Here is a 13,916-nt window from a genome sequence, read left to right on the forward strand (position 1 = left end):
TCCCTCAGCAAGTGCTTGTTGAATTTAATGCACATAATTGACTGAATCTAGATTCAGAAAATGAAGTATTTTAGGAGGATAGTTACAGCAGTAACAATCAAGCAACAGCTAACGGTTTCTTTGTAATTCTTTTGTTACCATGTTTCCCTGAAAATAAGACCTAGCCAGATAATATAAGATCCGGTGTTATGTTATGTTATGTTATGTTATGTTATGTTATGTTATGTTATGTTATGTTTGTCATGTTATGTTATGTTTATACCCGGTCTTATAGAAGACCGGGTATGAAATGATATGATATGATATATGATATGATATGATATGATACATTATAAAGACCTGGTCTTATTTTACTATAAGTACTCATAGTACTTTTACTACTTATAGTAAAATAAGACCAGGTCTTATATTAATTTTTGCTCCAAAAGATACATTAGAGCTGATTGTCCGGCTAGGTCTTATTTTCGGGGAAGCATAGTACTCTCTGGATATCACAGAATTACCCATCCCATCATTCCATTCAAATGTATCCTTGAGTCTTATTCTACCCATGCTGGATGATTTAGTGGATGTATTGTGATAGTGTGTATGTACACACATACATATACAAGTCAACAATAGTGTACATATCAAAGCAGCAATGAGATTTTGATGAGTCAAGTAGAATATATAGTTGGGTATTGTAATGTGTAAGATAACCAAAAATAATAAAATAATTTTTGTGTGGGTGGGGGGTAAAAATTCAATCCAGCAGAAAATAAGAAAGGAACATAAAACAGTTGGGATAAATAGAAGTTATTAGTGTTCATACATAAATTAAACGCAACTACATATTGTTTTTAAGAGATAAATGTAAAATAGAAGGAAATGGAAAGTTGGCAGTAATACATACCATGCAAAAATTAAGAGAAAGTTTGGTGTAGCCACACTAATAGAAGACAAGGTGAAAAGCATTATGCAAATAAAGAGGGACTGTTTACAATGATAACAGGTTTTCTTCATCAGGAAGGTGTAACAACTAAATTTAGGTAATCCAGTAACATAAACGGGAGGTTTTTAATACAAGTCTCTTGCTAACTAATAGAACAAGATGAGACCAGAAATAGGAAACATAATAAGAGATAGAATACTTAATAAAGTTGATAAACCTTTGATTAGGCTGATCATAAAGAAGAGAAAACCTCATTAACCAATCTTGAGGTGAAGGGGATATCACTACAGTTATACCTTCATTGATCGAAATACTTAGAAGACACTGAAGGGCTAGATGTCAGTGCATTTGAAATTTAGATACAGTAGACATACTATTGAAAAAATACAACATACCAAACAGACACTCCAGGAAATGCAAAATCTGAATGGTCCTATTAAAGAACTTTCAGGTGAAAAACCTACCCACAAAGAAAACTCCAGGTCCAGATGATTTCTCCAGTGATTCTACCACCGAAGGATAACCACGACTGTCCTCCAGAATGCAAAGCTGGTGCAGCATTCAAGTGTCAGTCCGTGTGTTTCACCAGAAAACTCAGGGCATTTCAGTGGAGGCAGGAGAAACATTTACCGTTTCCCCGAAAAGAAGACCTAGCCGGACAGTCAGCTCTAATGCGTCTTTTGGAGCAAAAATTAATATAAGACCCAGTATTATATTATATATTTATTGTATTAAATATATCATATTATTGTATTATACCCAATCTTACAGTAAAATAAGACTGGGTCTTATATTAATTTTTGCTCCAAAAGACGCATTAGAGCTGATTGTCCAGCTAGGTCTTATTTTCGGGAAAACATGGCAGTAAAATTCAGCATCCATTCGTGGGGCAAAGTTTTTTTTTTAAAGCAAGCTGTAACTAGAAAGGAGCATCATTATTCTGATAATCATTTAAAACCCTACAGCAACCACCGTACTGGAGAAGTTCTGAAAGCTTTCTTTCTGAGGTTGGGAATGAGACAATGGTACCTGCATCTCCTAATCATCATTTTACTGGAAGTCCCAGCAAGTGGAATAAGGCAAGAGGAAAACTAAGGATTGGGAAGCAAAAAACAAAACTGTTCAAGTACCCAGCAGTGCTAGTAGTGCAGATAAACCCCTCATTGAAGAAAATTGTATTGGACAGTGCTGTTCAATAGGATTGATGCGCTTTCAACCCAAATCCCAACATGGGCTTATTTGGTTTTGGTAAATTTGATGAGGTAATTCTAAAACATGTACAGACACGTAAAGGGCTTAGAATGCTAAAACATTCTTGAAGAACAAAATTTTCTACTAGATATTAAAACTTGTAATGGCATTCTGATTTAGACAATGTCTGGTTCTTGCACAATGAGATAAGAAATCTAAGTAACTCCGTATTAGGTAAAACAGAGAATCCCCAAACAGATGGAAGCACCTATGGGCATGTGATTTATGATAAAGATATAGCATTGCAGAGCAGTGGACAAAGGTGGTCTTTTTACTAATTGATTCTGGGTCAGTTGGATGTCCATTTTTTGGGGAAATAAAACTGGATTCCTGTTGTGCACATAAACAAATCAAATCCAAGAACATTGCCCATCTACACGTAGATGTGCACGGTAAAACTGAACTTCTAGAAGATAACATAGAATTTCTCCATGACTTTGGTATAATGTTCTTAGACACCGCAAGTACTGATTCTGAAGCTAAAATGGATAAGAGATTGTGTTCATCCAAAAACACCGTTAGAACGACAGTGCAAATCATGTGTAACCCATAAGGGGCTAGGGGCTCATATCTAAAATATGTTTAAAAATAGAAATTGTTTAATTTTAGAAATTTGTAAGGAAATGACGTTCTTGATAGAAAAGTGGAAAAGCAACCTGAATAGGCATTTCCTGTAAGTGGAGATCCAAATGGCTAATAAAGAAATGCAAAGACTCCTAGTCACCGGGGCCATACAGGTTAAAATCTCAGTGGACTCCAGCTACAGGCCTCCTGTAGTGACCGAGATTAGAAAGACCTACGATCCAAGTGTGAGGGAAGCAGTGGGGGAGAGGGAATTTCCATGAACTGCTAGTTGAGAAACAGCAGAACAGCAACTCCGTGTGTCCCCAAGACACTTAACAAGAATCTGCCTAGTGGCAGTATTCATGATAGCTCTGAACTGGAAATCATCTAAACATCAATCAAAAGAATAGATAAACAGGCCATCAGATGTTCGTGTAATGAGATGCTATGACAATAATGACTGAACTACAGCTTGTGAGCATAGCATGACGTGAACAGATCCATTTATGTAAAGATAAAACTAATCCGGTTTTGGAGGTTAAGGTCGTAGTAACTTGGGGAAGAGGGAATTAGGTATTGATTGGGAAGGGTCACAGCGGTGGGGCAGTTTTTGGGAAGATGGCTGTTTTTTCTCTTGGCAATTGTTTAAGTCATAAAATGATTTTTGCGCTTTTTTCTATAACAGTAAATAAGTTTAAACAAGGTACGTAATAATGGTATCAATAACAGAAACAAGTAGTATTTTAAAATAGGCTTTTGATGTACCAGGTTCTATTCTGTTTATCTACTTGTGGTGTCTCATTTCAATTTCATAAGAAGCCCCAGGGACTAGCGTTAGTGTCCTAATACCTCTGCTTCACAGATGGGGTAGCGAAGGCTCAGAGTGGTTAAGTAATTTGCCATTCGGGGCCTCAGTCTTTTTACTGTTTACTTATAAGAGCGGCTTACATTTCTTCCCAGTTTTTTTGTGTTTTTAACATGCAGATTTAAAACCTCCTTTCCCCCCATTATTTGACATTTAGGATTCCAATTTTTTGTTACAGACAATATCAAGATAAACACTCTTCCTTACTATCTTTGTGCACGTCATCTATTATTTCTTTAGGGTAAATTCCTAGGTTCCCCCGCCCCCCAACCCAACAGAGTTTGCTCCACATAATTGAATTGACTTTTTTAAATGGTGAGTAGTGAAATGTTTAGAAAAGTTACCTCATCTGTCATTGTAGGAGCATTGTCATTGTACGTATTTGGCAGACAGTTATTAACCGTGTTCTGTGAGTCTTAGGGCCAGTTCTTAGGGCCTCGTGCTGCAGTTGAGGGAGGTGGAAGCTAAGGTCTGAAAGGCCGTGCTAAGGCAGGTGCTGTTCTAGGTGAGTAGGGTGGAGGACATGAGATTTGCATTTGGGAAAGGTCACTCTGGCCATCTGATTGAAGAAATGCACAGTTGTTTGCAGATGGGCAGAGTAAAGACAAAAAGAATGATTAGGAATCTAGTTCAGTCATCGAAGTGAGGCACCGGGTAATGGAGATGAAAGGAAGAGGTTGTAGTGGGGCGCTTGCTCTACAGGACGTGGAGTCATGGAATGGAAGACTGGGCAACTCTTCGCATGTGGTGGGTGGTCTGTGGAGGAAAAGAACTGCGTGTCTCTCAGAGCTTTGATTCTGGTGGACTGGGGTAGAAAGAAGAGGAACTTAAATTTGAGGGCAACTGAGCTTTGTTTTCTTCAGTTTGTGGAGTCTGCAGAATACAAGTGGAGACTGTGCTTCACCAGCGTGGGTACTGTGCCCGTCGTCCTGTCCTTCCAGCACAGCACAGGACCTGCAGCCCACAATGAGCCGTTTATTAATTGTCTGAGCTGTTCTGAGTGTTGTACATGTATTAAAACACTTACCTTCACCACAGCCTTGTGAAGTAGGTCCTATCATTATCAGGAAATTAGGTGTGTAGGGCCACATAGCTCGGAAGTGTGGAGCTGAAATTTCAGACTGCGGCAGCGTGGCTGGGAATCCGTGCTTGTCACTATCGGGCCAATGTCTCAGAAAAAGTAGATCATAGAAAAAGTAACCTGGCGCTGAGCAGTACGTCCTGTGTGGTGGGTTGGGGGGCTTGTTGAGGAAGACAGGCGGTGTTCTGGGTCTAGTTTGTTGCTTCGGGTTTTACTCTTTGCCTTTCTGCTTTAGTCACTGAAAGTTTTGTTGAATACAAGAAGGGTTTGTTTTTTTTTTTAATTTCTTTAAGGAAGAATCAGTTTTTATTACTTGGCTGCCAAATACATTTACGGACCAAAGTGTTTATTTTCCGTTTCTACTATGAAAATCATGACCATGGATGGGCCCAGACTACCCATGGGATAATTATTGACCATTCCTGTGGTGAGCTTGCCAGGTCTAGGTTCTCTTAGGATGGTGTTGCAAAAGTCCAAAGTAATCAGCATTCTGTGACTAGGTTTTCCTATATTGTATACTCAGCCTTTACTTACCTGCATCAGTGGTGATGCTGGGCATATTGATTGCCATACACCTGGCAGGTGCAAAGGAGAATCTCAACATGTTCCACTGAGTTGGTTTCTAAGGAGCTGATCCATCGGAGAGGCCTTTCATAAGAATTCAGAGATTATCTATATAATTTATGGTTCTCAACTGATGAAAATCCTACGTGTGAAAATAAGTATTAAAGGTTATTCTTACTGCTTTACAAAAAAATTTACTTTTCTTCCTCTTAATAGAGATTTATAGACATTCATTTTGACCACTACATTTTATACCATTTTACATGCAATTGTTGTGTTGTATATATACCTGCTTGTAGTTTTAGAGATCTTGAACATTACTGAACATTCTAAAGTCCTTCTGTAAAGAACTATCAGACATGTCAAAAGATACCGACGTTAGGCTGTGAATACCTCCTTTTAAACTCCCTTGTTGTCTTCTCGTAGGAGGAGAGACTTCAGCATGCAAACCTTCATCTGTTCGGCTTGCACCGTCATTTTCATTCCATGCTGCTGGCCTTCAGATGGCTGGACAGATGCCCCATTCACATCAGTACAGTGACCGTCGCCAGCCAAACATAAGTGACCAACAGGTTTCTGCCTTATCTTATTCTGACCAGATTCAGCAACCTCTAACTAACCAGGTAAGTTCACAGTGTATCCGAAATGTTTTGTTGGAATTGTAGTTTATTCCTTAAAATGGCAGAGTGGTAAATAGGCAAAATGCTACTATAATGGTTTTCAGTTTTACATGTCACAAGGAATTCTGGATTGACAAAATACGGTGTTCAGAAGTTTGCATTTAAAAGTTTGTTTGTTTTTTCTATTTCTATGTATTTCACTTAAAAAACACTCATAATCACATTATCTCCTTCTCTGATAGGGAGGGGAACAGTTATTTCTAAAGAATAGTAGTTAAAGAAACTAAAAGCTTATTTTTATGGAAAGGTGGTTAAAGTAGAAAAAACGTAAGTTAATAGGAAAACAAGATTCCATTATAGCAAACCTACAGAGCTGATTTTGTGCTTTTATAAACTACTTTAGTACACGTTTATAAAAATAAATACAAAACTCCTTAAAACTGAAAGAAATGTAATGTAAATTAACTATGTTGTTCATTCTAATATTTAGACTAGAGATTCAGCAGTTTTCCATAAAATAGAGAGTGGAAAGAGAATAAATGCTGAAATTTCTTGGTACATATACATATATCCATGGATTTGTGTGTACATGTGTATTATTCCTGAATTATGTGTACCCACTATGTTAGTTTTTGGTTTGCGGAGAATTTTGTTTTACTACCTAGGGTGTGGTAAAGTTTCTTTCCTCACTGGAGTTGAGTGTATGATGAGTGATGAAAATGGCTGTTTTTCCATGTACTTGGGAATTTGGTTTAATATACCAAGTGGTGATCAAAAACTTGGAAAATTTCAAAGTGTTTCTTATACTGTATTATTTGAAGGAAATGTGTTTTCTCTAATTTAATAACATGGTTATAATGAGCAATTGGCTACAGTTCAGTAATATTATTAGGGTAATAGTATTGTATAGTAATAATATTAGTAATATTATTTATTGTATTTATTATAATAAGGTTTTGTCAGTAAAGTTTGAGCTAGCTTTATTTATACAATGTGTATAGCCTGTGAATAACATTCAGTTAAGCAGTAAAATGAATTGTGGCAGGACTTAAGAATTTATTTTATGCAGTAAAATGAGAAGTTACATGTTTGAGAATTGGAGCAGTTGGTCAGAATGTTCAAATTTGGAAAGTGTCTAATTGTGTACCAGAAGCAAATTCTCTGGACGTCCAAAAAGTAGTAATAGTACAGTGATTTGTTTGCATTGTACTTCAAGAAACAAAGCATGTTAGGATTCATTTTTCTATTTGTTCAATAGCAGCCTATCAAGCAGGATTCCTGTTTTTATCTGTTTCACAGCTGATGGGACTGAGCTCCTATTTGTGACTTCTCTAAATGTGGAAGCAGTGGGCTCTGGGGTCCAGCCAGGCTTCTTTCTTCTTAGTAACAGGCCTCTTTCAGCTCTTAACACCGGCATCTGCACAGGGCTAGAAAAACTCCAGTCCTTTAAGTTATTTTTATGGTTATTGTAGTAGGTTTTTTAGCAAAGTATCTATTTTTAGGTACAACTAACATCTTATTCAAAAATGGATTTTAAAAAAATAAGAGATAATTCACTTAGTATTTTCATTTTAAGCTGTAAATATTTTTCAAGATTCATATGATATAAAAGGCTGTTTTTTCAGTATAATATTCATATTCAGTATTTATAATATAAAATAATATTCAGTCAAATGCTTCTGTCAAACCACAGAAATTTCTGAACCTACTAAGGTGGTCATATTAGAAGAGATCTTTCTATAACTGAAGTGTGAAATACCGGAACTGTGCTGCTGTGGCATGGTCTACAAGGCATAAGACACGAGTTCAAGGTCTTCACTTGTGATCTGGTTGTATGGGATGAGTCAGGTCACGTGATCTGGTTGTATGGGATGAGTCAGGTCACATGGACCTTAGTATCTGTTCCTTGAATGTAGTAAGATGGGAACCTCAGGCTAGACCCCTACTAGCCCCCCTCCCAAACTACCTTCCAGCTCTAAACTACTATAATTTCATTATTTGATTTCCACTGTTTCTTGTTAATTATCCTGTCAGTGTCTTTTAAATAGGTTTATTGTACAAGTAAATTGAAACGAGTTAACTTGAACATTTTATTTCTGGTACATAGTGTTTCATACAAGTTTAAACACAGTTTTGTTCAAAGGATAAATTTAGGAAACAAGAAATAGGGTGAAAGCAAGTGTAGAAAAGTATGATGATGGATGTCTGGGCTGTTCCAGTTTTCACAGTTTCTTTCATAGTTCTTAAACTGAACCAGTGCTCTAGATATGTGTTAAGTATGCTATTCAACTTTATTAATAGCTCTCAAAATAGCAAGAAGGCAAAATACAGTGTTTCTAATTCTGTATTATATATGAAAATATGAAATGAACATAAATGGATAGAATAGATATTAAACTAGGAAACAATTTTTGAATAAAGTTCAGGGTCTTACACTATGGAATCTTTTCAGAAAAAAATCTTTTAACTCTCATTGCTGATCTGAGCAGGAGGTGCAAATTACTGCTTTTGTTTTGCTTTGTGGTTTGTGTCTTTGCACAGAATGGTCAAGAGATGTGAGCAGTGGAGGTGTGGCTTTTTCTAGTTCTCTTGGCCAGATGGAGGAGGCAACACAGCCAGAGGGTATCTCATGGTTTCCTTTTTGCAGTGAGGACACTTGGAGGGGAGGTGTGGTGGAAGGAGACTAGCCACCTTTAGCTTAGAAAGCTTTTGGGTCCTCAACACCATGGGCTCTTTCTTTCATTTGGGCAAGGGAATAAAGGAGCTTGCTATTTTACTGTACATTCTCCTGACTTTGTGACCGTTAAGAAGCTGGAAGTAGAGAAAACAATAAATGCTTAGGGCTGTCCCTTTTGTCTTTGTATATAGATTTGTAATTGAGTATTTGGAAAAGCTATTTTCTATTCTGGATTTGTGCTTATGCAGCACAATATTTAAAAACAGAATTTGGTTACCTAACATGAAATCACAATGAAAGATAGTGAAGGGAATGTTACATAGCTTGTAGAAATTAATTTGTTCTTTCCATGAATAGTGAGCACCTATTCTGTACAAGGCACTATTTGAAGCACTGAAATACTGTCTGGTCTGAAGGCAGTTTTTGGTCAACAGAACGCATCTGTTGTATGTACAGATGCCCCTATTGCCAGAGGTATATAACTTCTGTTGCCAGACGTATATAAGAAAAGTAAGGTATTTAGTTTAGAATCAGCTAATCGATTTGGCCTTGTAGGCAGAGTTTGGTTAGTTGTTGAAGAAGTTAGCGATATTTTGTGAAGTGCCAAGCACAAAGCATATTCTCATATTGAGTGCAGAAAAACGGTGTTACTCAATCAAAATCACGTTCCTACCCTGTTTTATGTTCTGAACTATGCGTGCAAAATTGTTTTTTTGATTGTGTGATTTTGGTGTTTTGAGTGAACATAATTGCTCCTGGAAAGATATAGTGACTGGTTCTTTTTTCAGATGTTTGAAATACCAGGGGAATTGTAAATGGGCAAGTTGGAAACTTAAACACATTCACAGTTTTGTACATAACTAATTTTAATAAATGCATATGCTTGTTTTATTGGTGTGTATTATGTATTACTCAATTATTTTACCAAAAAAATAGCCTTAAAGTGATTCCACCAAGAATGTAGAATAGAGGCATAAAATTGATGGAGCTCCTGGCATCACTTCTCTTCTCACCTGTTTTCTTCACTGACTCTAGGCTTTTGTCAAGTAATTTTACATCAGAGGCTCAGGTTTCTTTGTAAAATGGTGACAGGAGTATTACGTATTCTCAGGAGACTGTTGAGAGGATTACATGACAGACATGTAGAAATATGCATGCTCAAAACAGTGCGCGTAGCAAATACTTAACACTACTATTATTTTATTATTAACTACTTACGTAATTTGTTCCTGACTATAGTTATACCATCTATCAGCTTTTATTACAGGGGTAGTGAAATAATTTCGCTGGGTCAGATTTTGTGAAGGCTCGCAGTGAGGCTGTACTCCCGGAGTCCAAGCTAGGTCTTGCTGAGACCCTGCATGAAATTACCTGCATGAAAATAATGCTTTAGGGTCTCAAAAAATAAAAAGGAAATATGTTAAGGAAAACCTCTTTCATTACCTTAAATGCTTTTATATATAGCATTCGTTCGCATAAAAATAATCGACATGCTTATTACTGATAACTGCCTATTCATTAAATTAAGTCTTCAAGGAATAGTGTAAGAGTAAAATATTCTGTGAATCTGGCTGTACCCATTGTTTACATTTAGAAAAATAAAACTATATATTAGAAAAATTAGGTAATTCAGATTTTCTTACTAATTCTTACTATCTTTTCAGACAAATGGTTGTCATCACTGGGGGATTTTTCTCCTTAAGCCTTACTTGGAACTTTAAAAAGGAGAGGATCATGAGAAGAGATAATTATTAACTTAACAGTAATCAGTGAATTTACTGTCTGGATAACAACTTTGTAAGATTTGAGTATAGATGCAGAGGAAACTAATGTTAATACTGGTTAAAGAGAAAGGGCACCTAGGTAACTGCTGTGAGAACTCCATTTTTTCTTACCACATGAATGGTGATTCTTTCCTGTTCTGTCCACTGTCACCTTGCAGCCTTCGCCTCGCTCTGTTTTTTGTTAGTGTGAGTTAATTTGGTTAATTATCCCAAGGCTCAAGTCATTTCTGTGAGGTCTTGGTATGATGTTACTGTCTCTCTGCCCCTCGAATTGACTCCAGTGTTCTTTGAGACGGGCTGCAGCAGAAGGTTCTGGCTCAGGAGATTTTACTGGCAGAAGTGTCCACTAGAGCTAGAGAGGAACGCCAGGGTGGCGAGTGGCAGTGGCCCAGGATACCTTGATGTAATTAATTGGTTTGGCGGATCTGTTGATTGCAGAAAGCTCTGCAGGGAATCCCTTCCATCATGACACTTGGTAGAAGAGTGCGTCCGAGCAGCAGTCATTGAAGCGCTGGTTGCAGCAGCCCTGAGCATTTGTGGAGAGGATCTGCATGTACCCGCTCTCCGCCAATCTAGCAGGACACTCACAGTGGAATCCTGGCTGCCTATTGGATGATGAGAGACATGTGGTTTAGGATTGGGGTGGGTGGGAGGAGTTCACCGCTGTGTGGCTGAAATGAGGTTTTTAAAAGAAAGTTTCATTAATTTTAAGGTGTCCTCTGGAACTTGTTTGTGGTCAGTTCCTGGTGTGTAATCTTAGAGATATTGGTACAATGGGTTCATTTGTTTATTCACATATTTTTTATTAAACACCCACTGTTTGCCAGGCGCACTGTTTTAGGCAAAGAGAGCACAACATTGAACAAAAGAATCCCTGCCGATTTAGAATTTTTCTTGTAGTGGAAGGAGGAGAAAACACTAAAACCAGTAAAAGCGTCAGTATCTAGTTAGATAGTGGTAAGTGCTGTGGAGAGTAACCCGGCGGGGCAGGGGGAAAGGGTATGGAGGCTGGGCTCTACTCTGCGGTGTCCAAGGAGGGAGAGCACGTGGCAGCCTTACGTACAGGGGTGCCTTTCACAGGGCACCGTCAGGAGGTGCTGGGAGCGGTACTGTCGCACCAAGCTCCACACCAGCCTGCTCTGTGGTGCCAGCTGGGTCTTGAACTCCTGTGTGAGGAAGAGAAAGTTGGGTTTGTTTTTGACTGTTGTGAATCAGGTCAGGATTTGCGGATAATTCCAAAGAAATTTTTCATTGCTCTGAGTGTATGGGGGAGAAGCCCTGTTGGGCAGCGTCCTGTGAGTCTCCTGTACCAGGGTATGTCTGTGATCCCGTTGTTTAGTTTGGGGAACCAACAGCTGGGCATGTGATCTGCTAATTTCATTGATTTGTTCCAGTGGTTGTCTTCAGTGGAATCCGGTTGAAAGAGATAACAGAAAACGTATAATCTTCTAATGTCAATGTCTTTTTTTTAAAAAAAATATATACATACAGGTTACAGAAGAGGGAATCTATACCAGTGAAGTATAGTTAAAGTGCTAGTCTTTTCTGTCTATTTAAGGTGATGCCTGATATTGTCATGTTACAGAGGCGGATGCCCCAAACCTTCCGTGATCCCGCAACTGCCCCCCTGAGAAAACTCTCTGTTGACTTGATCAAAACATATAAGCATATTAATGAGGTAAGACTATTGATTGGTTATGACAGCATCTATTTTACAATCGCGCAGGGAAAAAAAGTTATTTTGTGACCTATTTGAACATACTAAGCTTATTTACCCCAGTGATTGTCATATTGATAATTATTATGAAGACTGGTAAGTTGATGATTTATAGACAATATAATTATAATTATGTAAAAGAAGATATACTAACAAGGACTGCAAGAATTAAGATAATTTTAGGTAACTTCCCCCTTTTTCCAGAGTTGTATTTAATATATGCTGAGTTATCATTTCTATAATAGCTTCTATAAAACAAGAAAGAAAAAGTGAGGTTACAGTGATGTTGTAAAAGTATGTATATGTTAGAATTTTGCTTAAATTTTTATATACCTGTTTCTACTTTTGCTGTGGATGTCAGGAAGCTCTGAGATACATTTAATGCCCAGTTAACAGACATTTGGCCTAGTTTATTTGATCTGTCTATATTTCTGTGATTTTAAATTGTCTTTAAATTTTATGTGTGTTCTTCCATCTGAATCTTTTCATTGTAAGATATCTAAAAGCCTTTTTGGTGAAAGTGGGTTGGATAAAAACATAGACGGCACTTTGAATTACTCATCTTCCAACTTGGCTCTTTGCCACCAAAAACTATTTTTCTAGTGTCTTAGATTTGGCTTGATTGCTGTTTGCTTCTAGCCTCAACTCGGGCTCCATAATTAATTAGTAAATGAGCTTTACTGGAGGAGGGTAATGTGCCTGTGCTTTCTTTCCTCTTCCAATGTGAGCCCACGTTCTTTCACATTAAAGGTTTAGCCTCTACCAAGTTTAGAGCCATTTAACTAAAATATTGTTCTTACGTATATATAAATTTTTACAGCAATTTGATGCTGTTTAATGCCAATATTATTATATTAGCGTGACTAGATAAAATCAGAATGAACTCAATGAGGAACATTTCTGAGTTGGATTATGTACAGAATTAATGTGTTATATTATAAAAGATGTGCCAAACTAAGTTTTATCTGAAAATGATAAATTGTTAATAATTTATTATGTCAATTTATTACTATCTGATAAATTAACAAAGTTCCTGTTAAGCTGTTAACAGTAACTTTGTTGAAGCTAGAGTTTTTCTGATGTTACTCTGTGAAACCAATTTATGATTTCCTCAGTTACTTACCAGTTACTTAGACTGTTGCTGAGTTCACCTATTATTTTTTACTGGTTTTAAAAACTATTTTATAAGAAAAACATATAAGGGAAATAAACCAATCTGTGATCAACAACAAGGTTTTCAGTGTTGGGGAGGGAATGGGAAGGAATCGCTGTTTTTCATTGTTAAATTATTATAGGCTTAAAAATTGGGCATGTCTCAGAGGGCCTTTTAGATTAGTAAAACATCAGTTTATACACATTTAAACTTTCACTTTTAAAATCTTATACCTTATGATCAAATATAAAATTGGGATTGACTGGAAGGGGGCATGAGGGAACTTGAACATGAGGAGGATGAAAGTATTCTTTATTTTGTTTGGCATTTGTTGATTACTTTAGCACATACATGTGTTTCAAAATCCCTCATATGACACTCTTAAGATCTGTGGTACCTCACTATTTAAATTATACCTTAGTTTAAAAAATAAATGTGAATCGGGTCCTGTTTCTCTTCTGGAATGGGATTCTTTTGGGCCAGTTAACGTCTATTTATAAAATGTATAAACAGTATAATTTTCAAATGAAGGTCACCGTAGACATTTTTCATTGGTTATATATTAGTGTTATTTTAGAATTCAAATAGCAACTATAGAAAATTATTTCACTTTTTGGTACTTGTTATATATTATAAAAATTCATCAATTTCCTACTGATAGCAGATTTGTCTCTTGATATGTGCTCCCCTACTCCCCAATAACGTTTTA

At 36.9% G+C, this 13,916-nt stretch overlaps 1 protein-coding gene across 8 annotated transcripts in view; it reads left to right on the forward strand.

The window, feature by feature from the left end:
* Nucleotides 1–13,916, forward strand: part of DYRK1A (dual specificity tyrosine phosphorylation regulated kinase 1A) — a 138,159-nt gene that overhangs the window by 89,028 nt on the left and 35,215 nt on the right. For 5 of the 8 annotated variants that reach the window (XM_081063033.1, XM_081063034.1, XM_081063032.1 and 2 more), the window contains 2 exons: nucleotides 5,683–5,879; nucleotides 11,896–12,015. In XM_081063033.1, coding sequence (XP_080919159.1) covers nucleotides 5,683–5,879; nucleotides 11,896–12,015 — 317 coding nt within the window. The remainder of the gene's footprint in view (nucleotides 1–5,682; nucleotides 5,880–11,895; nucleotides 12,016–13,916) is intronic. The other 3 variants (XM_081063038.1, XM_081063037.1, XM_081063036.1) reach the window with 1 other exon arrangement.

This window comes from Rhinolophus hipposideros (assembly GCF_964194185.1).
Source record: "Rhinolophus hipposideros genome assembly, chromosome: 2".
Classification (NCBI taxonomy): domain Eukaryota; kingdom Metazoa; phylum Chordata; class Mammalia; order Chiroptera; family Rhinolophidae; genus Rhinolophus; species Rhinolophus hipposideros.